Source organism: Elgaria multicarinata, chromosome 2 (assembly GCF_023053635.1).
Source record: "Elgaria multicarinata webbii isolate HBS135686 ecotype San Diego chromosome 2, rElgMul1.1.pri, whole genome shotgun sequence".
NCBI lineage: Eukaryota > Metazoa > Chordata > Lepidosauria > Squamata > Anguidae > Elgaria > Elgaria multicarinata.
The window spans coordinates 10,344,817-10,370,789 of NC_086172.1; the positions used below are offsets into that span (position 1 = coordinate 10,344,817).

General features: G+C 40.4%; 1 protein-coding gene across 2 annotated transcripts in view; it reads left to right on the forward strand.

Annotated features, from left to right (window-relative positions):
- MEIS1 (Meis homeobox 1) overlaps positions 1-25,973 on the forward strand; it is a 196,323-nt gene that overhangs the window by 33,223 nt on the left and 137,127 nt on the right. For both annotated transcript variants that reach the window (XM_063115999.1, XM_063116000.1), the window contains exon 7: positions 9,703-9,814. In XM_063115999.1, the coding sequence (XP_062972069.1) occupies positions 9,703-9,814 (112 nt within the window). The remainder of the gene's footprint in view (positions 1-9,702; positions 9,815-25,973) is intronic.

Genomic DNA, 25,973 nt, shown 5'->3' on the forward strand with positions numbered 1-25,973 from the left:
CAGCTGGACAACCATCTGCCAGGGATGCTTTAGGGTGGATTCCTGCATTGAGCAGGGGGTTAGACTTGATGGCCTTGTAGGCCCCTTCCAACTCTGCTATTCTATGATTCTATGATTCTATGCTTTACCGGTGGTAGTGATACACTCGTTACTTGGTATTGAATTCCTCAAATGATAGAACAGCCCTGTGCCATATACATCTAATGAAAAGATTGTGGGCTTTGTTCCTGCAGTAGTTTATCACTGCACCACAAAAGCGGGGACAACAACTTCTTATGTGAGCTGGGAAGAAGTTGGTGCTAACCTTTCATTAACCATGTGTATTTTACCTGCAGACTTGTGACAGTATTAGGGGAGTATGCACTCCAAATTTCTTAATAGAAGGATGAAGAGGGGATAAAATGTATGTTCCAGAATGTACTGTAGAAAATAGTCCCACGAAGAAGCCCTGACAGTGTGATTAGAGTCTCTGACATGAGGTTTTCATGTTGAAGCAAGGAGTCCCTTGAAGGATTCTCCCCACCCCTCCCCACCCCCACTATTTTGTTCATCTGACCTTAGCTTGCCTTATATCTTTGAGTTGCCCTTTTTTATGTGTGGCAATAGTTGCTCATCTGCTTAGTTGCAGATGTGCCTCTGAGGTGGATCTCATTTTGAGAGCTGTCATTCATTTTAGTCTCACTTACTTATATTCCACACTGGGTTTTGTTTGCCTGGTGCTTTGATATTGCTGAAAATTGGTTGTGTAAATAATAAAAAATATGCGGCTGAAATTTTGTACAGAGAATCCTTTATTCAGGGAAGAAAGAAATTTGTGACATTTCAAGTTTCCTGCATATATATGATTTGAATGACTATATTTTTGTTCCTCCTTTTGGAGACTGGGGTTGGTGGTTGGTTGGACCTTGGCAAATAGCAGCCACAGTCTCAGCCAAACCAGTTCTGAAGGCACCATATCCGTGGTTTGCTGTTGATTTTGTGGTTGAAATGCCAGAATCCAGAATCCAATGGGAGGAGCCAGGAAGATAGACTCATAGAATAGTAGAGTTTGAAGGGCCCTATAAGGCCATTGAGTCCAATCCCCTGCTCAATGCAGGAATCCACCTTAAAGTATATAGCCTATTTGTGTTCCTAAACCATTGTGTGAGCTGCATAAGACTGATCTGGTCCTACTTGATCTATCAAGGAGATGTGGGCTGCTAGCTGAATTGGCCAAGAATTTGTCTCAGGTGGTGGATGCAGGCACTCTGAATCCCAATAGCCTGGCTTTCCAATGTGTGTAAATCCCCTAAAATGAAGACTCTGTTCCTGTTCCTCCATATATTATGTTATAATCTGTAGCATCCCCAGGTTTCGGTAGATAATAGCTTATACTTTGACCTGAGCTCTACGTGTATTTCAGCGGTAGTAGTAATTAAGTCTTTTTATATCCTTAATGCCTGTTGCCAGTAGAGGGCAATTTCTATGCTTGCATAGGTATGACTGTGGCATTACCTTGTGAAGGAGAGTACTTCCTGATATGCTGTTCTTGATTCCATTTCCCAAAATGTGGATATTCTGGACCCAAGTCGTCACCTCTACATGTGAGCCTGTTTTAGAAAACAGGTTTATTGAAAAGAGTGGTTAAAATACTCTTCTACCAATTAAGAATTCCCTGAGTATTGCCTTGGACACAACCTCACTAAATGGCTTAATCAGGGCCAGATCGACACCAAACAAGATATGACACTTTGAAAATGTTTTGAAAACTGTATATGGAGTGTGTCCTGTTCTAAACCGTTTTAAAGTAGTAGTGTAGATCCTGCCCAGGACACTTTCTTAGCTTCACACCCCCACGCACACACCCTTTGCAATACTGAGATAATCTGTCATAATTTACAGGGTTGCTACAAGAATTACAACAAAGTTAATGCCTATGAAACACTTAGTACTTATATAGCTCTTTCTAATGTGCATTTTACTGAGCCTCGTGTGGCACAGAGTGGTAAGCGGCAGTTAATGCAGCCGAAACTCTCCCCACGGCCTGAGTTCAATCCCAGCGGAAGCTGGTTCTCAGGCAGCCAGCTCAGGTTGACTCAGCCTTCCATCCTCCCGAGGTCGGTAAAATGAGTACCCAGCTAGCTTGTGGAAAGGTAGCCACAACTGGGGAAGGCAATGGCAACCACTCTGCTACAAAGTCTGTCAAGAAAACGTCAGCGAAAGCAGGCGTCTCGCTAGGAGTCAGCAATGACTCAAGTGCTTGCACGAGAGGTTCCTTTCCTTTTCAATGTGCATATTATTATTACTAAGCTGGTCATTCCCCTCCTAACTTTCCCAGAAATAAGAGTTTTTAGCCCAAAGTTTAAAAATGTAGCAAACAGCAATGCAGAATGAAATAGTGTTAGCTCTTGTTGCATGCTAGTATGTAGTGTCCATAGCTGCATGCGTACTTGCTATGCAACTCATAAAGTACTATTTCACCCACAACAGAATTAGTTCACATCTTATTGTTGAGTTTAAAGAGTTGCAGAGTGAGTGAACTGGCTCAGGGAATTCCGGTCATTTTTCAAATAGAACTATGAAATACTATACTGAAGCTAAGATTATTTGTAGTTAATTTTGGTAGGTAGCGATTGAACCTAAGATGATATACAGTGTAACCTACATTGGACAGATTGCCCCACAAATTGTATACAAATTAAGTCACCCCTACTTTTCCCACTATGTATGAAATTGGGACTACATCAGAACATGTGGTTTAAGGTTTGCAGCTCTTGTTGCTAAATCTTATATGTATCTTACAATCCTTGATACATTCTTTTAACATGAGGGGTATGAGTAGATGGAATTGGGGGGGCAGGGGAAGGCAAGGACAGCATCAGTAAAATGGCATCATTAGAATTTACTATATAGTTGGAATAATTTTAAGTTCTTAGCAGTTCTACAGAGAGAGACTGTAGAATCTTGAGGGGAAAACCAGAATGTCTACAACGTTAATAACAATGTATAGACCTATAATGGGAACTGATGCCAGTGTTGTGAGCAAACCTTGGATATTGCATTAGTGCAGCAGTGTGTGTTGATGTTACTGTGTTGGGAACAATCACGATGGTCAGATGTGTTATAGGAAGAGCACATTAAGCCATTACGTGGTACAGAAATCATCTGTGATGGGGCATTGCAAGGCCAGGGACTGGAATGCGTCGTCTTAAATGTCCTTTGAGCCTTCACAGGATCTGCTTCATGAGTGCAGCTCTACATGCCTGATGTGTTGTGATAATAACCTTTTATAATGGAATTGCAGCACAGCAGGATGGGCTTGCTTGTTCTTTAAGCACAAGGTGTCTGTCTACATTAGCACAAGGGAGCGCTGTTGGCAGCTATGAAAAAATATTCAGAATATGGAAAAACATAGTCCAAATTTGGGGGGGGGAACTGGGGCACAGAGACCCCCTTGGCCTAACCTGTGCAGATCTAGTTGATCAAATCTGTTGTGAGAGAGGCTGACAATCTGTGTACATACTTTCTTTCCATTTGGGAGTCACTATACCAGCATCTTGGCTGAAGTCTGTAAAGAGAGAGGGGGGGGGGAATGTTACAATATTGGGAGGCTACAGAACTTTAAGCATAGAAAGATCTGTGTCTTCATTATGGCATTTATATTTAGAGTAGTTTTTTTGGAATATGTTTTTATAGCATATGTGTTTTCATATATATTCCCTAAAACCACAAGCTATTGAATTGAAACTCTTCATATGTTTCCAAGCTAACATAAATAAAATCTGGTTCTTATATTTTGGACAAAAATAGAGGATGGTGAACAGAGAACCTATATAATTTCCACATTGGCGAGAAGACTTCTACAAGGGAGAATCTGGATGATAGTGTAATCTTAAATATCTTCTTGTTCCCTGTTACGTTCACAAATACACATTTACTCCTATGATTTTTTTTATCATACATTCATTTAAAAAGTATAATATTATATCTTTACAATACTTTTGTCTGTATAGGGTGTATGTGTTCATCGTTCATTGAGCAGAAGTCTGTGTTTTGCCGTTCAACAAAGATATTGCTCAGTCTGCTTCTTGTGTTTAAGAACTAATTTAGTAAAACTGAGAAAGAATTCCTAGTCAGTCAAGTTTATTGCTTTTGGTCAATGGCCTTTGCATAAAACAAACAACACAACAGTACAATCAGCAACAAATATGGAAAGACAAAGAATTTACAGAAGTTAAACATATGCATATAGACATAATTCATATAACACTTGATATACAAAATTTTAAAATATAAAATAGTGTGTCGTCGTTGATCCATAAGTGATATGGATCAACGATATATCCTAGTGAAGTTTAGTGATCACTTGAGCAGGTTTTTTTAATGTCCTCTTTAAAAAAAAAGCAGCAGCAGTTCTGGCATTCCTAACTTTTAGAAGTCTATTAATTTTCAACAGGTAAAAAATAACAGGTGAATAAGAGTGTGAACAGGCATAAATATTAACTATTGCCTCTGAATACAGAAATGTAAACACAAAGGATGCACAAAATTTTGATAAACTGAGGTGGAATCCAACATTTCTTGCATGAGTGACTGTATAATGTGGCGATAACTGTGAGAAAAGAAGAGCCCAGCATCTAAGACCCAACACAATGGAAATGCAATGAATCGGAATGCCTCACAGATCATAGCGGAATCAGAATTTCCAGCAAGGAAAATCTTTTCATGGTGAATTAAGTGGTGGAGGAAGAAAAATGGTGATTGAAAAAAGGTAGGCACAGATCAGAAACACTGGGCTCAAGGCTCACTGCTGAAGATTTAAGAACCTCAGCTAAAGCTATGCAGAATAGAATGTGGAAAATTGAATTTACTAAACAATTAAGCATTGAATTAATCTACATCCCGCACAGTAGAAAAGTGGGGGAGTAAACCGAATGGAGCTGAATAAATCAGTGGAGCTCATTAAAAGATAGTGAATATTTCAGGTCTGTTGTCACATAAAGGAGGACAGTCTGCCCACTGCTTATAGCATGGCATATAATTCTTTAGCTCCCAGCCACCCTTTCCTTTAAACAGTGTCATACTTCTAATCAGATTAATGAACATTTCTGCTGAGGTTATGGTGGCGGTTCAATATTTTACCTTGTTATCTGTGGCTTTTCTATTAATTACAAGTCAGATCACTAGTCAACAATAGTAGTCAAGAGCAACATAAATAGCATGAGTGCACCCTGGAGATGTAACTCTGAGGATCTGATGCATCCTGGAACTCCCATGGGCTTTTGCAACCTCCCACATGCCTTGCTAGCCTTTTCTTCAATTACAGTTAATGCAATAGTTTGCCATTTTCTCTTTCTAATTATATTTTCAAGTGGGATTTGTAGCACATAGAAAAAACATCCTTTTACATGTTGAGGCACCAGGGCGTCGTGCCTGGCATTGTCTGTCCCCTGGGTGCTGTACCATTCTTTCTGCAGAGCTCTGAATAAACAAGTCCCCCTTTTAAAGCTGCAGTTGTACAAACTGAAAATTTATGCATTAACTGTTTGCATTCTGAGCATGTGTTCCAGATTACCTCTTACAACATTCTTCTGGTATGCTGCAGAAAACACGGATTTGTAAAAGAACGTTTCTTTTCACAATTCGCACATCAATCTTTCAATTACAGGATCAATTAGCACATCTTGTTTTTAAAGTCTCTGCATTGGTAGCATTAAAATACAGTGTGGGGTTTTCCCATGTCTTGCCTTGATATAGTTGTGACTGTATTGGACTGTGCATGTTGTACACAGGAGTTTAGAAGATGGGAAAAGGTATGTTTTAATTGGCTAGGAAAAGATTTTATAGTGCTTTTGATTTGTTTGTTTTACCCATAAACCTAGTTGTTACCTCTAAGTCTGAATTCCCCTAAATCCAATGACATTGTGAGTGATGTGTGAATGTCCTATTAAAGATCCATGCTCTGGGAGCCAAACTAGATGAGTTAGGAGGCAGCCACATCGGAAGCAAAGGAAGCTGCCATATACTGTCTGGCCCATTAGCCTAGTTAGCCCAGTATTGTTGACTGTTAGAGCAGTGCGACAATGGAATCAGTTGCCTAGTGAGGTCGTGGGCTCTCCCACACTAGAGGCCTTCAAGAGGCAGCTGGACAACCATCTGTCAGGGATGCTTTAGGGTGGATTCCTGCATTGAGCAGGGGGTTGGACTCAATGGCCTTGTAGGTCCCTTCCAACTCTGCTATTCTATGATTCTATGTTATGGAAGCTATTTACTGTGTTATCTGTACAGCACCATGTACATTGATGGTGCTATATAAATAAATAATAATAATAATAATAACAATGGCTCTTCAGGGTTTCAGGCAGGTGTTTTTCCAGGCCTACCTGGAGATGCTGGGGATTGAATTTGGGACTTCCTGTATCCAAAGCATGGGCTCTAAAACTAAATCATGTTCTTTCCACATTTGTTGTTTATGTGTTTGCCCCATACATGCAGCGCGGTGTGTGTGATGAATATAATTTTTACGTTTAGAAAGATGCACAGGCAAAAGGGGCTGAACCGTCTACCTTAACTCTCCATGGTCTTTCACTCCAGGCACTTTCCTCAACTTTCTGTATCAGCTGAAAAGAAAGAAAGATCCTGGAAGTGACAGTGCAGTCTGGGGTGGGGGGCAGAGGGGGTTCATTTTTCCTCACCTCAGTGCCTCTGATATTAAAAGCAGATTTTGACTATCCACTTTATATAGAAGAGTAAACAAATGTAACTGGCCTGTCACATCTAGTTTGACCCTTAGGATTATGCTGAACCTGGTCAGATCTAGCACATTCTAAAGTTAGGATTTACCTTAATTAAAAGGCTGGGACATGCTGGGAGTTGTAGGACTTTTTTCCTGTTTAAACATGCATACAATCACCCCTGAGAAAGAAAGAATTCTGAGCCCAGGCATTTGTTTTGAATACCAAAACTGAATGGAGCTCACAGTCTTCCCATGCATAAATCCAATTCTGGGGAGCACGTTGTCCTAACAAGGGGGGAGGCAGTGCGGGCTTTCTGGAGGCACTTAGGCTCACCAGGCCCTCCCCCTGCCATGGCTTCTGGCGACCAATGTGAGGTTGCCTTCCTCCCGGGAACGCCCCCCGGAATGGCTCCAGGCGAGGACAAACTGGTGGAAGAGCCAGGCTGACCTCGCTTTGGAAACTGCGCAACTTTGCCTTGGGGTGGCTTTGAATCTGCGACACGGTCATCTAACTGACATACCACAGATTTAGAGCCACCCCAGGCAGGGGCGTAGTGTGTGTGTGTGGGGGGGGCTCAGGGGCAGTTGCCCTGGGCAAAAAATCTTAGGGGTGCAAAAATTTCCAAAAAATAAAAGAAAATAGTAATAATAAATTTAAAAAATTAAAATCTGTGTAGATCCAACTGTGTAGATGGGGCAAATAAACGTCGCCACGCAACATTTTACAGCATTTTTCTTGTTGCGCACAGGTCAGGAAGGCCTTGCAGGCTGCATTTCCTCCCAAATGGGCCTCTCTAGCACACGCGTTGCTGCTCTGGCTACCTTCTAAGTTATCCAGAAGGAGGACAGAGCAGCGACGCGTGTGCTAGAGAGGCCCGTTTGGGAGGAAATGCAGCCTGCAAGGTGATCGGTTCTCATATCAAGGTCATCATATCAGCCATGATGCTAAATAAAAAAGAATCAGGTGCACAATGCAGGAAGAGGAAGATGAGCAGATTGCTAACTGGACAGCTTTAGATTTGCTTCGGTGGGTGTACAAGAAGAAGCTGCAAGAGAGTTTGACAAACTTTGTTGTGACATTAAGACTCTTTCTAACTATCACTGTTTCAACTGCCAGTTGTAAAAGAAGTTTCTCAGAACTTAAATTAATTAAAACGTATCAAAGATTTACAATGACCCAAGAAAGACTGAGTAACCTAGCAATACTGTCAATTGAGAGAGATTTCAATGTAGATTTCAATACTGTTATTGAAAAATTTGCACATATTAAAACCAGGCGATTTTAAATAAATGTAAGTACCGGTATACTAGTATTAAATTAATTTTACTTTAAATAGATCAGTATTTTCTTAAAATATAATGCATGTGCTTGGGGTGGGTGGGTAAGGGATTCAATACTAGACTGGTGGAAGGGACTCAGGGAGTGCTAAAGGTCCACGAATTAGGGGCGCAATACTTGCGTTGCCCCGGGCGCCGGCAACCCATGCTACGCCACTGACCCCAGGGCAAAGATGACGTCAAGACAGCCCCCAAGTTACTACCCCTCCAGTCCACAGCTTTTTTCATTTCATACACACACACACACACACACACACACACTGGGGGGAGCATCATTTTGTTACTGCTGTTCAACAGTCAAGAGTTAGAAAGTTTTGCTGATCTACTGCAAATCACCCAGAGAGATCAGCCAGTAGATTCAGATTTTCCTTCTGTCTACTCTGCTTTAATTCACGTCATTAAAATAATCCGTTTTGATTTGTCTTTTATAGATACATGGTGGTGGATAACGATGATTTTGTTTCCCCACCTCCCCCTCAACTCTCTGTGGTCAATATTGTAACATAGGAAAGAGCAAGCTATTCTGTTTTACACACAACACACAAACACACAATTGTATAGGATGACCAGTGAGTCACTGATGTTTTTAAAAGCTTAGTACTAAAAGCTAATTAAAATTATTTCTGGTGATAAAGGGAGACATGGGAGGATTGTTGCCATGATTATTTTCCTTAAGAATTTAATTTACAGCCAATTTTTCCTATCTGAATGTTACTTTCAAACGCACCCAGTGATAAGAAGCAACATCTGTTTTCTGTTCAGCGGTACAAGACAGCTCGGCATGGGGCTGAGTGTAAACAGTCCACGTGAAGCCATTGTTTCTCTAATTTCATTTTTATCCTGACGCTTGATGCATTTGCCCATGTACCATCCGGCAAACAGCTGACACATACTAGCTATTAGGGACCCTAGGCCTAATTGTGAATTATGTCTTTAAGTTTTTCCCATGTTTGTCTTCTGTCTGCAATTTTTTTTGCAACAAACTACCCTGTTATAGACCACTGTCCAATTTGGATTTCTTAGAGTAGCAGATCATGAGAATTGGGAAGGTGAGGCTTTGTGGATACTTAATCAAGGGATATTAATTTTTGCTCAGAGCAGTAAAGCAGCAGTTTCTGCAGCTGAAACGCTCCCCACGGCCTGAGTTCGATCCCAGCGGAAGCTGGTTTCAGGCAGCCAGCTCGGGTCGACTCAGCCTTCCATCCTCCTGAGGTTGGTAAAATGAGTACCCAGTTAGCTGGGGGAAAGGTAATAATGGCCGGGGAAGGCAACGGCAAACCACCCTGCTGTAAGGCCTGCCATGAAAACGTCAGCGAAAGCTGGCGTCCCTCCAAGAGTCAGTAATGACTCAGTGCTTGCACGAGAGGTTCCTTTCCTTTTTCCAAGAGCATGATTCACTGCTTTTTAAGGTGACCAAGCATCTTTTTCCTTTAACATATACAATAATCTCTATTCTACATAGTTTAACGTTTTTAGTTTGGGCCCAGGGAACTGACCATTTAACAAGCCTACAAAGTGTTTTCTTTTTTAAAATATATGTTTTGTGTGTATCATCCTTAAGTAACTTGCTAGTTGTTCCTTATTTTCTGTGCTATGTCCAGAATATGGATTGTTTTGTTCTTAATCATTTGCTTAATTCTACCTGACAGCCTTCCTGGAACAGAGACCATGACGACACAGCATCAACACGTTCAGGAGGAACGCCGGGGCCCTCAAGTGGGGGCCATACATCACACAGTGGGGACAACAGCAGTGAACAAGGTAGGGACTTCCTTTGAATCCAGGTCATCGCTTGAATTAAGGACCTCGCATGGTGGCATTACATGAATCTTTTGTAGTAATAATATTAGTAACACTGGGGTTGGAGCCTGATGTGACAGCGTATAGTCAGCCTTGCGTCAACTCTAATTATGAATGGCCACCCCTAATTTTCTATCCAAGTTGGCCTTGATCATCAGATATCTGTGTAGTGGAGCTCCAGGAGAGTGGTTCTTTCCAGTCCTAGAGGTAATAAGATTGGAGAGCGCTGTAGTGCAGAATAAGACCTTAACCGTAGGCCAGTGATTCCCATGGTCTTAGTAGTCAAACAGTTCAGAACCTACATGCTCTTCAAATGAAGGAATTTGACCTTGCCATCGTGTGTCTTTTTGTTACCTACTTGGCAAACTTTTGTAATCACTTCTCAGTCAAATAAGTTGTTAAGCTTAGTTCTTATTTATACTAATACATCATGCTAAAATAGCAGACACATATGCCATATTTCTGGCATTGTTTTCTTTTAAAAAGTAAAACATCAGCTAAAGCAGGAATCGTCAACCTTTTCAGCCCTAACACCCATCTTAATCCACTTTTTCACTTCTTAAACAAAAGTTTGAGCAAATTGTGATCCTCCAGATTATTGGCCTACAAATCCCATCACCCTTAGCCAGCATAGCCTATGGTGAAGGATGATGGGAGTTATAGGCCTAACACGTTTCCCACCCTGTGCGTGCCCTTCTTTCTACTCCTATCTCTTAGGACTCATCTACACCAACAGGATATTCCACTATGAAAGCGGTATATAAAAGGCAGGAGCCACACTACTGCTTTATAGCGGTATTGAAGCACACTGACAACTGTTGGGGCCCATAGACACAGAAGACCATATACCGCTATCATACCGCTTTCATAGTGCAATATCCAGCTTGGTGTAGATGTGTCAATGGGCCCCAACACTTGTCAGTGCACTTCAGTACCACTATAAAGCAGTAGTGAAGATCCTGCAGTGCACTTTAATACCAATATAAAGCAACAGTGTGGCCCCTCCCTTTTATATACTGCTTTCATAGTGGAATATCCTGCTTGGTGTAGATGAGCCCTTAGTCCTATTTTCTTTCACTGAGTCCCCATCTCACACCATTTTTTCTTTTTCTTCAAAAAAAAAAAACTTACAAAGAAAATTGTGGTGGTATCCTAAGTAATCCAGTGTAGATTGGAGGGTGACCCACCACTTGTGGATCTCAGCCCACCTTTGTTTTCATTAGAGTAGCTAACAGAGAGTTTCCAGTAGTGGGAGAAGGGAAAGAGCTAAATGTGTATTGTAATGGACTTATATAGGTGTAGTGCATGGAGAAATATTAAAATTAGACCACATATGTTCCAGTGTACAGCTACTTTCCTCCCTTTCCATGTTCTGCCAATTTTACTAGAATGCCAAATTACTTTGTGTAAGAGCCAAACCAAATATAATAATGCATTGATGGAGAAAGAGTAGAGGCCTAGTTTGCTTCTTATGTGTGTGTTTGATGTTGCACAATCCTATGCATAATTAGTATTGTCTTCTTTTTTTATATCAAAGCAATGTTTGGACAAATGAAAAAGTAGATTTTTTTAATACTTCTGCAAAGACCATTGCAATAGATTTCATGTTAATTAAATGCAATTAAAATGTTAAAAGGACCCTTAATCTGAATATAAAGAGAGTTGTTTTATTGAAGTAGACTCTGAACCTACAATAGGTAGAAACTTTTAAATGTAGTTTTATGATCCTCTTTCATTCAAGTGCTGTTAAGGCAACAAAAGAATTGTGTGTTCAAAAAAAAAAAAAGGGTGGTGGTGGAAAAAAAGTTGAATAGGACTCGTTAGAATTTTAAAGCCCTACATTGAACTAAATTAGTTTTTAAACTGAAATAGCGTTCTATATATTTTTTGTCCACATGCAAGGATTCAAGCTTAAATGTGTCTAAACATCTTCATACGGAATTTTAAGTATTTGAACCACTTTATTGTTTAAAGAAAAGTTGCTGACTTCATCACAAGTAAAGCCTAGTAAAAATGGGGCCTGGAATGGTAAACTGTTGAAGAGCTGAAGCAGAAACTGGTAACCTTCTGACCTCTGACTTTTACTGGAAAATGATATGCAACATAAATTTAAGGGGCCTTTTTTCTTTCAAGTATTTGTTCTTATATGCTTTGCAGTTCATTGCAGTTAAGGTGTAGTCAACACCTTTGTAGTATTCCCCCTAATCTCATAATTAAATGTTAAACTATTTTTTTACGCAAATACAAAATCTTCCCACTCACCTAAACGGGAAAACAATCAGAAGAATATTATTGCTGATTGAGATGAGAATAATTTGTGGGGGTGGGGGTCACTTTGGGAATTATATTATTCTTAGAGAGGTCTTATAGAATATCAAAAGAAATAAGGGGGGGATGCTGCACATTTCTGCAGCTGTACACTTCTGTAACACCCACTCGTTTTAATGGGATTGTGCTAAAGAATGTACAAATGCATTGTGCAGCTTGCTCCAATTGACTTTCATAGGAGACACTTGTTATCCTGGATCCTTTTTGGTATATCAGGAAAGATTAGAAGTAGTGGTTGTTTGAACTCCCATAGAGAAAATCCACTGGGTTTGCCCCAACAGAATTGAGCTGGATTTTCTCCAAACATCCTGACCCAGTGCTGATTTCATTTGGAACTAGGATGCAATTAGTAAAACTGGCCCTCCATCCCAGACCCAAGGGCTTAGATTAGAACAATCTTCCCCAACCTGGCACTCTCCCAATGTGTTGGACTACCATCAGCCTCAGCCAACATGGCTGTGATGACTGGGGCTGATGGGAGTTGTTGTCCAGCACATCTGGGGGAGGCTGAATTAGGAGATAAATGCAGTTCCTTCCATCAATGACTTTCCTGATTGCAGCCCTTTTCCATGTCTCACTAAACGCCAGAAGAGAAAACGCAGATGCTCCATTTCCTTTTATGGAGAAAGAAAAGTGGCCCCGCTGTAGGCCTTGTCTACCACCAGGATTTGGGTTGTAGTGTAAGGGCAAATGTTGCCCCATTTTTCCTGATTGCAGCTCACTCTCTTTATCAATACATATGTGCTCTATTGACTTTCAGGCAACAATGTTGACAAAGGTCTCCTTAGAATCTGGAAGGCTTTGTGGGATTTTTGTGGGACTTTGCCAATTGTCCACGTTAATTGTTGAACTCCAGTTCCTCGATTTTTGTAGCACCGTTAAATATAGGTAGACAGGTTAGTATTTTGTTTGTTCCCCTCTTCCTGCTTTAAGTACTCCTGATGACTCAGTATGGCAAGGTATATGCTACAAAGGAATTGTCGTAAGCTTTGATGACTTACAGAATCAGAGGTCAGGATATCGTTGCAGAAGGGCGTATAAAGAAGCATTCTGGTATTAAATGTTTGAACAGGGGTGATGTATTTACTAAAATAGTATTCCCCAGCAACTCTTTTCAGACTATAATTCAAGTAAATATGAATTAACGCAGCACTGAGCTCATTCAGAGAAGCCACACTGAAACTCTGCAAACTAAAACTGTTATGCTGTGGTTCCATTCCTGTGTCTACAGTATGTTTAAGAAGACAAAAGAATTAAAGCTGGAGTAGGTTAGCTGTGTATTCATGCAGGTTGCAGTAGAACTTGTGCGTGCGTGTGATGGAAAGGATGCTACTGCAATAAAGCAGCCATGGCAACCGTGGAGCAACCTGCAGTATTCTTCCTGGCCCTTTTGTGTAGTTGAGCAGTTTTTTTTGCTAGCCCAGTGACTGTGTAGGAAGAAAGTTTTTCCTTCATGCACAAATTACGCTATTTAGTTAGTTTCATGCATAATGTGTTGCGTTTTGTAAACGCAATATTTGAAAGTGGATTTTTTTTTTAATGGAAAAGGTAATATTCAATTTTAAAAGGATAGTGTGGGTCCAGAACTCTGTTCATGCAGTGGGGCTTTCCTACCCATCCTATCTACTATAGCCTCCCCCCCCCACAAAGTCCTCTCTTGAGGGAGACCCTCTGAAATGGAGGGAAATTGGCTTGAATTCCACAGAGGGAATTGGCTTGAAGGACATGTGGCCATAATCTTGCATCTTCTTGATCCAAATTTCCTCTTCAAAAGACCTTTTAGATTCCTGCTCCGTTGCTGTTTGAAGGACTCCTGAGTAGGAGAGAACTATACCTCTGAGGTAGGGTGACCATATGAAAAGGAGGACAAGGCTCCTGTATCTTTAACAGTTGTATTGAAAAGGAAATTTCAGCAGGTGTCATTTGTATATATGGGGAACCTGAGGAAATTTCCTCTTCATCACAACAGTTAAAGTTGCAGGTGCCCTGCCCTCTTTTAAATCTGGTCACTCTAGTATAGCTCCTGCAGCTTTAACTGTGGTGATGAAGAGAGAATTTCACCAGGTTCTCTCTATATCCAAATGACACCTTCTGAAATTCCCTTCTCTATGCAACTGTTAAAGATACAGGAGCCCTGTCCTCCTTTTCATATGGTCACCCTACTCTGAGGCTGATCCCTTTCTTTAAAACTTTCCCCTTTCAAGTCTTTCCAGGAGCTCATCTTGGGCTCAGGGAATGAAATTGGCAAGTTGCGTTCCATGGTGGCCTCCACGGAGCTGAGACCCAAGTCCTTCTACCTAAGCTGAGTACATTTGAGCTCAAGGAGAAGGGCAGCTGCAGTGGCTGTCACCAAAGATTAGCTCCACCGGGCCAAGTCTTTGGAAAATAGCCGCAGCTCCTCTGTTTGGGTTAGGTGCTTCCTGGTTCAAGTTGAGGGGCTTCAGTTGCTATCCCAGGAACAGGGTCATGGAGTCAGTGGTGTGCCAGTGTGTGGACAGGAAGAGTAGAAAGGAGGCAAAACCTGCTCCTCTTTGCCCTGCTCCTTTCACCCTCTTGAAATAGTCCCCCTGCTCAAGAGTTTCTGCCCCCTGAATTTGAGGCCTTAGCTAGACCTAAGGTTTATCCCGGGGTCATCCCTGTTCATGTAAATGACACACAGGATATCCCGGGAACAGGCAGGGACGATCCCGGGATAAACCTTAGGTCTAGCTAAGGCCTGAACGTAATCGAGCAAATGTTCTCACTGCAGTTTCAGTGAGAGAGAATTTCGCAGCTTGAATCATTCCCATTAACATCCGTGGACTTTGTTTAACTGGATTGTGCTCTTATTCGGACATGGAGGTTATTTTCTTCTACATTTTTGGGCCCAGACTTTCTATGCCTGATGGGTCATTTTTAACCACCCCGTGCTTGTGTCTTGCGATTCAGACTTTAATAAACAAAATTGCTGTTCTTTCAAGGTAGGTAGGAAGTGAGTTTTCCTTCTTGGAGAAACAGTATCAGTGCTGCAATGTTTTCCTGGCTTTTGTATAAGAGTTCAGGCAACCTATTGGCAAAAGGCAATTCCATTTATTATTGAAGAGAATCTCAAGGCAGTTGTTTCGAGCTGCAAAGGTAGCTGGCAGAGCTGGATGAAAGGGGGGAGGGAGGGAGAGGGAAAAGGGCCACATTATGTTCCAGATGACTGAGCAACGATTTATACACCGGCTCGCCTTTTTACATGAAGAAGAAAAGTAATAACAGCGCAGACCCAGGCATTTGAAGCAGTCAGATGTCTGATGACTAATGCGATAGGTGGGAAGGAGCACTCTGATTGGATGTCTTAATGAGCACATTTCGCACAGAGTTTGGGCTGCAGTTCCCCTTGACCTTTGCCCTTTATTGACCGAACTGACACTTCATTTTTCACATACTTCCAATTATGGCTCAGCTTAAGTGTTGCCCTCCCTTCTTTATTTCTTTCCTATGGACAACTTGAGAGTGGTTGAGGCCACAGAAGATATTTTAATTTGAGAAACTACCATACCAGTTCAGTTTTGAGGGTGTAATCTGAAACTGCTGTCATTTTGCAGTTTTCCCTGAAGAAAATAGCAGGTTTCTTTTTATTTAGCAGTTTTAAGGGTGGTTCATTAAAAAAAAAAGAATAATAAGATGTTTGGCGAAGATCAGGATATGAAGATTTTAAAACTTGCATTTAAAGCAATGCCCCTCTCTCCTTCTAAAAACGCTGCTTTGTGGTTCCAAGTAGTTTGAAATGATGTGTATTTGTTCACACTCAGCTATTTCTCAAGAGATTTTTGTAGTGTGATGCCCTAAAATGTATTTTGATTTAACACACTTCAGAGACCAGAGAAAAGCAAAACATAATTGTGGCTACAGTTCTCAAGTCCTTATCCTACATCAAACCATCATAGTTGTTTTGACAATATTTAATGTGCAAATGGAAATTAAGTGTGGCTCTTTTAAGAGATGGCTAAAATGATGGCATTTCAGTGAATTGACAGGATTAGTGGGAGGGAGTTCTTTAACCTGTGTTTAGTCTTGCTGTCAGGGAATATCCATATTTCAGAGTGCCATAGCAGGTATCTTTGCATTCCAAGGGAGATAAAGGGTGGTTTCAAAGCAGAAGTTAAATACATGTCTGTGTTATTTTCTTTTGTTCGAGTTTGAATTTACGTTTCACAATACAGAGATCATGATTAATATAAGTAAGTGGACCTTAAAAACAAAAGCCAAGCCTGCAACAGTTTAAGCACCTGCATGAATCATTTAATTCTACAGGCCACCAAGTGAAGTCCATTTGAATAATAATCAAACATCCCTATTTATTTGATGAAATTACTGCTTGGTATTGAAGTATTTGAAGAGATATAACCAATTACTTGCATCCAAACAGGAGTCCTTAAGAAATAGAAGTATTTATTTCAAAATGTATGAAGTATTGCCTACTTTATTATGTAGCCCTCTGGCACCGTAATAGCATGGCATATTTTTTACTATAATATGGTAATAAAAAGATATGTAAAAGGCAGACAAAGGTACTGTCTTTTCAGTAAGGTGACCCCTGTTACCAAGTAACTGCTTTACTTATGAGCTTATTAAAAACTCAAAAAAATGAGCTTTTCATACTTCATAGGCATTGATGTGAAAATGAGCTGTCCTGTGAGTAGTTTTCTTGATCATTTTTAGAACAATTGATTAGCCAAAGAGCTTCTGTCATTAGTTGACATTGACTGATAGCAATTTGTCACAAGCTCCGAAGGTCAGCCAGAGAGTGGAAGCTTCAGCTTGTCTTTGATTGACCTTTACTGATGCCATTATCATACAACTGGCTTCTAGATGTGGCTCTCAATTGAAAAAGACCAGGGCATCAGTCAGCAGTGGGTTGTTCTGTTTTCTGATTATGTATATATTGTGTATCTTCAGCTGAATTTAAGAGCTTTGTTTTGCTTTCTATTTCTAAATAAATGTGGCTACTATTTCTAAAATTGTACTTCCAAGTATCCAGTGGGATCTTTTTCTTTAAATCGGCAGACATAGTAGAGTCTTGGCATAAGTTGGGTTTTTTTTAAGGAAGAAGTTTGAAAAGTTTCTTGTGATTTATAATCTTACTTGTGTTCTCATGTTTCATTTACACAAGGATTAATTGCTTTGCAAAATTGTGTTTTAGGGATGTGTCTAGATAGAAAAAGAACAGTTGAAATGTATGTTCTTAATCACATATCAGTTTGTTGTTCCATATATAATATATATTATATGTGTGTGTGTGTGTGTGTGTGTGTGTGTGTGTGTGTGTGTGTGTGTTACATTTCTTTATGGGTTTACCTCCTAGATGCACTTCAACGAAGTATTCAAAACTATTTTTGTATGTGTACATTCTCTATGGACATATTTGATTATGATTCAGACTTAGAAGTGAAATGCATTTTTTATGTTCCAAAATGACTCTCTTTAACTTTTGAAAACCTAGAACACTAAACACTTGCTTACTTTATTCCTTTCTCTTCAGTTGTGGGTAGCATAGTCATAAACTAATTAGTCTCCCTATAAAACCTTCCCTTTCTCCCACTACCCTTTTATGACTTAGCTGGATGTAGCGAATAACTTGTTTTTCAGGTCAGTTCTTACAGACTCCAAAACCATTAGACAGTTTTACTGAGCTTAGAAAGCCTTGGTTTTAATGGAGAATTAATTACCAATGGGGCTAGATTCTTCATTACTGAAAAAAAGCTGGTGGTTTTATACTTCTAACATGTCATGTATTAAATGTAAAAGGTTTCTTATGTATTCTACAAAGAATAGTTCATATTCAAAGCTCCTTTGCAAAGTTTGGGGGAAATATTTGCATTCAGTCGTGTCTTTCAAAGCATTTGTTTACATTTATTTATAGAGCATACTTACAAGTATGCTTTGGTGACTTACATAGAAAATAGTATGGTTATTGTCTTAGTCTTTCACCTTTAGCCAAGTATACTTCCTTTCAGAATAAGTTCCTCGAAATCAGTGGAATGTTCATCTGCGGAAATGACTTTAGTATCAGGTTGCAAATTGCTATGAAGTCCTGGAGGGGGAAAAGATGTTACATGGAAGATAGATTGCAGTACAGCAAAACATTTAGCTGTGTATTCAGCCCAAACCACATTATTAAGGCCTATGGCATTAGAGAAATCACTCATAGGTTCATCAAAATCTTAGCAAAACGTTAGGGAATTTGTTTCTCTCTATCCTATTAGCAAAAGTAGCTAGTCAACGATTTATTGCCAGTATTAGCAACAGTTTGAATGACATTTCTGATAATTTGTGTGATTAGTCCAGCATTGCTTAAGCATTTTATACTATACTTCTTTAACTACGTATTTAAAGGCTTTTCCAAAGCTGTGCTCCTGAAGGAAGGTTTGCACACTTTCCTCTGCTCCTTCACTTTAGAAGGACAGCTGGCCTTGCTATTGCAGAGAAATTGGGCAAGTGACATATGCAGGCAGTGGTCAGGGAAAGGCAGGACTGTGTGGAGTCATACTTATGGAGAGGCTAGCTTGTAAAAATGGCTGCTATGGCACAGAAACTCCAGCGAAGGGAAGGTGACTTGGACTAGATCAGTCAGACATATATAAAGGTTTTTCTTGTGGCTCCCTGGGCTTATGAAGGGCTTAGTATGTGTAGCAAGTAGAAAGGGGTGGGTCCTTATTAATGTGTTTATTAAAGGGGAACACAATTAATTGTATTTTTCAATCTGGATATTAGAGTTGCATAAAAATGGCTCTTGGGCTCTCTTTACTATTGGTATTATGCAAGCTCTCTCAAAGTGCACTTGAATTAAGTTGATAGTCTTCCACTTTTGCTCAAGTCAAAAATGGAAGTCTTGATGTTGTTTGTGGAGGAACATTTCCCTGTTCTGAGGCAGAAGTATATACATATATATTGAAGATATAACTATTTTCTGACTTAAGAGAACTGGGAAGTTTCAAACCCCCAGTTAGACATGAGACGTATATGTTTATCCTGGGCCGGCCACCAACCTCTTAAGCCTCACTAATGTCAAAGGGCTGTTGTGAAAATAAAACGGGGTGGGGGGTGGGTGATTAACCTTGTATGTCACCTCAAGCTCCTTGTAGGAATGGTGGGATATCAATGCAACACATGAATAAAGTTTGGAGGGTTATGAGCTAAGCTTCTTCTGTCCTGGGATCCTATCCTGTTAAACTCCCACAAGAACTGTATGTGCGTCTATTTGAAAAACCTTTCAAAAACTGGTTAAAACTGTTTTGTTAAATCTTTCCCCATTTTGTCAATGAGCAATGTGATCTTGACCAGCTCTCACTGGTTTGTCAGTGAGCAAAGTATTGTTAATTTTTACCATTTTATTTAGTCTGTTCATTAAGATTTACTTCAGTGGCTGTTGGACTATTGGAGGCTAGTTTTTAACTACAGAAAAGCAGCACACACATATTTTAAATTAAATTAATTGCTGAATTTATATTTGTTAGCAGAAATTGAGCTAACTATGTTTTGGTATGTATAGGCAGAATATGAAGTGTTAATGCTTTAAACTGGGGTTAACTAGAGGCTAACCAGATGTGATAGGTCCGTTATTCATGTGCGTGCCTCATTCCCATATAAACTGGAGAGGGGTATCTCCCCATTCCCATCTTACTTCCACAGTAAAAGGAGTATGAGGGAGAAGGGAAGCTGAAACTTTCCCCTCTTCTGACAGTTTCTGCAGGCATTTTTCTCCCTTTCTGACTCCAGTAACAGAAATGAACTGGGAATGGGGAAAAGTGGTTGGAACCTAGGCCCTTTCAACACCTAAGGATTATCCCAGGGAAATGGAGGGATGATCCCTGCCTGCTCCCGAGATCCCCTGTGTGTCATTTGCATGCACAGGGATGATCCCAGGACAATGCTGGGGAAAAAGGCAGTTGTAGACACGGCCATAGACTGAAGGGAGGGAAGGCATGAAAAAGGGCCCATTCCTATGCACTCTTTTCCTGTTAATATGAGACCCTGACTCTCCATCTAGCTTTATATGTGGACGGGGCTTGAAAAGAAAGCTATGTCTGTGATTGCTATATCTTAATTGGTTGTATTTTTTTTGCAAGGGTGTTAAAAACAAGTTAGGCCACAGCTAGACCTAAGGTTTATCCTGGGATCATCCAGGGTTCGCCCCTGCCTGAGCACTGGATCCCCTGTGTGTCACCTAGATGAACAGGTTTGACCCCTGGACAATCCAGGGATAAACCTTAGGTCTAGCTATGGCCTTAGTTACTACCACCACCACCCCTCCTTGAATCGATATACCATGCCAAATGCTGCCAAGTTGTAGGACAGCAGGACGGATTTAAAACAAGAAAACATGGGAAGAAGAGACCACCAGATTCGTATGTGCCATAAACAGTGACTAACTGGAAGCAAGTTAAAGATTACATCCAGACATAGCCTTAGAAAAGGCACTTTTAACAAAATGGAAGGGTTGAGGGGAAAGGTCCACTATTACCAAATAGTTTGATGGTAACTTACATTTTCACATGACGTTTTATTATTTGGTTTTCAGTCCGAAGTCTGAATCATGTGACTAACTGATAGCAAGATGCAACATAAACCTTAACCCAGTCCTCTAAGCAGCTTTTTGACATGCTGTTTTGATCAAAGTTTATTTTTAGAACGATGTTCTACTAAAGTATGGATCTGTGGATCACAATAAAGAAGTATGGTATGGTATGGTTCTACTAAAGTGATTACAGTTGCAGAGAGAGAGAGGCCTTAGCTAGACCTAAGGTTTATCCCGGGATCGTCCCAGGGTCGTCCCTGCCTGCTCCCAGGATCCCCTGTGTGTCATTTACATATAATCAGAGAATCAGAGAATAGTAGAGTTGGAAGGGGCCTACAAGGCCATCGAGTCCAACCCCCTGCTCAATGCAGGAATCCACTCTAAAGCATACAAACGGGGATGACCCCGGGACAATCCCGGGATAAACCTTAGGTCTAGCTAAGGCCAGAGAGAGAGAAAGAATGGGGTAGTGGTCAGAAGTAATGATTCCCAACCCCAGATCCCCAGATGAACTGGACTACAACTCCCATTATCCACAGCCAGCATGGCCAGTGGTCAAGGATGATGGAAGTTGTCATCTCAACATCTGGGGACCCAGCATTGGGAACCACTGGGTTAGAGTAACAGGCTAGGAACTACTGGGTTGACTTTGGACTAGTCACTATCTCTTAGCTTAACCTACCTCTCAAGGTTGTTGGGAGGATAACAGGAGAAGAACCATCTATACCTTCTTAAGTAGGCAAGTCAGAATATGAATTAAAATAAATACACACATATGTATCTGATCGCACAATTAATAATGGATATGTGTGTTATAGTTATGTAGGACTTGCAATGTTCTGCTTCGCCATAACTTCTTATAATAAAAAGTATACCTTGAGTTGATCTAATTAGAGTTGTCTCTCAAGCCCTGAGACTAGGTATGTTTTCTGTGTGTGTGTGTGTGTGTGTGTGTGTGTGTGCGTGTTGAAGGATTTTTTTTAAGGAATTATAGATTGGGTTTTAGTTCGGAAACCTGAGAACAGACATAACTTGTCTCTTTTTGCCCCCATTATTCCAGTGGTGGGAATGGTTTGATAATATTCATTCAGATTTGACAGGTGATTTCTCTCCTAAATGAATGTGCTCAAATCATAATAGTTGCAACAGAATTGTTTGATTACCCAGCAGCGGCTCCTTTCTCTCTGATAGCTTTTGGATCACCTGTATGCTGAGAGCATTTGACAGTCTTCATGTTTATTACCCAATTGAATGTCAGTAACAATTGTGGCCAAAGATAAACAAAAATGCAAGTACTTGTTGACCTTGACTTTTTTTTCCACATGCTATTGGACTTGATGGCTCTATTGCTGTTGAGCTGATAAGGGTTATAAATGATAGTTTTAAGGGAAACGTTTTATTCCCAGCGGAAAATACCACATTGCTGTGGGAAACAGCAGCTGGTTGGTGTCCTATGATTTACATAGTTCACCTTCATTTAGGCTGTGGGAAAAAAAAAGAGAGAAGAAATGTCCCCTTTTATGACTTTCCTATCTCTACAAACATGAATTCCTGTGCTCTTCGCAAAGTTTCTCTGGCAGATTGTACGTAATCCAAAAATAAAATCAGGAAGAGGCCTCTCTTGTTTTACGATACGTTGTAAATAAAGTATTTTCGAGTCTTCCTTGTTTCAAATTTGCTTCAATAGCAGGTGCACAGATAAATGTTTCCCTGTACATTGTGAATAATGAGGAAATAAGAGTGTGTTTAAAACTTAAGAGATTGCAGTAGCCGTACATGAGAATGGCGAAGCTATTGGAGAAACTAAACAGGTGGCCTGGGTGGCAGCTAGGGCAAGGCCTTCATGCCCAAGCTGCTACTCCTGGGAATGCAGTGGCCTGGTCTTGGCCACTGGTGGCTGCCAGGGTCGTAGGCTGACCATGTGCCCTCTTTTACAGAGAACAGTCCTCAAGTTGAAGGACTGCTGGAGGGCTGTTTTCTGTTTTGAAGGAGTGCTCTGTTTGAAGGACTGTCCAATATAAAGATGATGAACCATCTGAAGGAAAAGCAGGGGCTTTGAAGGTGCCCATCAACAGCACCTGGACAGCAGACTGAGCAAGACACACAGGTCACCTGGCCACAGCCTTCTGCACTATGTTGTGTATCCGTTGTTAGTCCTACTTAGAGTAAATCCATTGAAATGAATGAGACTTAGGTTTAACTGAAATCCCACTAATTTCAAATGGCTCTTCTCGAATTAGGACTAACATTGGATACAGCCCTATTGTGAGATGTACTGTATTTCTATTTTAAATTATAATAATCATTTTATTTATTTATTTAGTTAGTTACAATATTTATATACCGCTCCCCATTGAAAATTTCCGAGCGGTGTACAAGATAAAATAAAATAAAAACAGAATAGAACACTTTAAAATAGATTTTAAAAGAAGAAAATTGTACAGTGAACCATGGCTAGTCATTAAGGGAAGGCTTCATGGAATAATGACGTTTTCAGGAAGTGCTGAAAGGAATACAAGGTTGGCGCCTGCCTGACCTCCAGAGGCAGGGAATTCCACAGGAGGGAGCCACCACGCTGAAGGCTCTTCCCCTGGTGGATTCCAATTGGAGGATGGATCTAGGTGGAACCACCAGGAGCAGACTCTCGGATGACCTCAGTGACCGGGCAGGTTGGTAAGGGTGAAGGCGCTCTCTCAGGTATCCTGGTCCCAAGTTGTTTAGGGCTTTGTACACAAGTACAAGAACCTTCAACCTGGCCCGGTAGCGAATAGGCAGCCAGTGCAGTTCCCTCAGCAGAGGAGTTACATGCTGGAAAGGGGCAGCTCCAGACAGCAGAATACTATGTTCTAAAAATAATGAAATTGGGTGATTTTTCTTAGAAAGTAATACCAGCAAGCCCATACTTCATGTGACATATATTTTAGGCTGAAATTTTGTTCTTGTGATTTATTTATTTATTTATTTATTTACTTACTTACTTACTTACTTATTGCATTTCTATACCACCCAATAGCTGAAGCTTTTGGGGCAGTTCACAAGAGTTAAAACCATCACACATGAATCAAAGTATAAAACAAACCGAGTAAAACAAACAATAGTATAAAAACACACAATAAAAATAATATATAAAAGCCCAAGCAGGGTGAAACCGAGTAGCAATGGAGAGATTTTTTTTACAGATTTAAAATACAGATTTTAAACAGCAAAATTTAAATAACCAATTCTTGTTAGATTGACTAAACTTTGGCAGAGGACATTGACTGAGGTGCTGATGATATGGTGGGAATGAAGACATCTGTTTTGTTGCCCATGTCGTCCCCAATCTTCATAGTATTCCTATTTATTTATTTAAGCACTTTTATCCTGCCATATGAAATGCCCAAGGTGGCACCTTTTCCCCTCCCATTTTCATTACTACATTTATTCATTTATTATCCATTTATTTCACTGCTGTACCACCCTGTAGGTGACGCTCTCTGAGCAGTTCACAAAAATTAAAAGCATAAGGTACAGTGGAAAATATGTAAGCCTAAAACCACAATATAAACCACAGTATAAAAGTACATCCAGAATAAAACCAGAATATATTCATCCTGTCTATCTTGTGCAGTTAATTTCACTGGCACTTCTATTCCAGAAACACGGATAGAAGGTAGACACAAAAGTATTGGGAATGGAACAAGTAAGAACATCGACACCTAGGATTAGGAGCAACTGGGGCAGTAATGCAACAAGCACAACTGAAGAACAGAGAATTGTCCAGACCTCACTCATCTGTCCTCCTATTCTTTGCCATCGCCTTTGTTAATGAAATTTAAAGATTCCAAGTACCAGTTTCCCCCGAAAGTGCACAAGCAGAACATGAAACATAACTATTGACAGCTATCACTTCTGGACCAATAAAATATGGTATTGGCCAAATATGCTCAAGGTCTCCCTGCTTCCTCCCCCTTCCTGCCAAGAAGGAGTGGGGAGACCCTCGACATATTTGGCCAGTATCGTATTTTATTAATTTCTGTGGCATTCCAAAATTCAGTCAACAGCCTATTTCAGGCATTTACCACAAAAAGGGAGTATGGAGGGAGCCAGGGACATGTGACCTGGCCCCACCCTCTACCCCTGAACTCCCTGTGTTGACAGAAAGCATCTGCAAGGTTAGTGTAATTGTGTTTAGTTGAACATACTTATACTGGGTTTCAGATCTTGTGTGGCTCTGTAATTATGTTCAGTTGTGTGCGGTTACAACGCCCTTTGCCCATCAACACTGGGGCGTTGGGAGTGGAGGGGGTGGGGTCAGAGCACGCATCCCCACCTCCCTCTATTCTTATAAGTTAACCCTCTTGGCAAACAACTGAAGAAGGGTTATGTCATGCTAAAATCCCAGGTTTCTAATTGTGTGTGGAGTCTCCACAGATAGAAAGGGCTCCCTGCTGCAGAACTTATCCCTCAATACATGAGTGTGTGGGTGTGGGTGGGTGTTATTATTATTATTATTATTATTTATTTATATAGCACCATCAATGTACATGGTGCTGTACAGATAACACAGTAAATAGCAAGACCCTGCCGCATAGGCTTACATGTGACATGTGACACTGCAGTTCGATTTGAAAGTCGATCTTTAAAATACAAGTCCTTTGAATGTGATTATATGGAATGTTTCAAGAAAAATGGGAGACAGAGAGGAACGTGAATAAACAGCTTTCGTGTTTATTGGATAAAAATGAAACTTCACAGCCAGGATTGGTAGAACGAAGAAGGGTTCTTTTCATTTGGAAGAAAGAGAGAATAGAGTACCTGAAGAAAAGATGGATCTTTCCTGGGAAAATATAAAATATAAATTTTAGATTTAGAAAGATGAGAACTAGTCTGTTAGCATGGGGTAAAACTGTGTTTATTAGAAGTAGGACTGAATTCATTTACTTTTGAATAAAAGTTGGCCTCAGTTGCTTAATAATTTTGTTTATAAAGAAAGCTAGGAAAAAGAGCTGTACGTTTCTGCCTGTAATTGAAAGCATCTATGTTTATAACTTTATAGTAAGCAGTTGGTTACTGTATAGTTATAGTATCTGAGTTTATTAAAAACTGTGTGGAAAACCAGTTTGTAAAACCCCTGAGCCTAATGCCATACCTCTCTATCTGAGGTTTCTTTAAGAGTTTCACTAAAGTTCTAAGTAAGGAAAGAAAAACACCTTTATTGAGAAAGTAACCAAAGGTACTAGTTGCATAGTAGCAGAGGTGAAATTA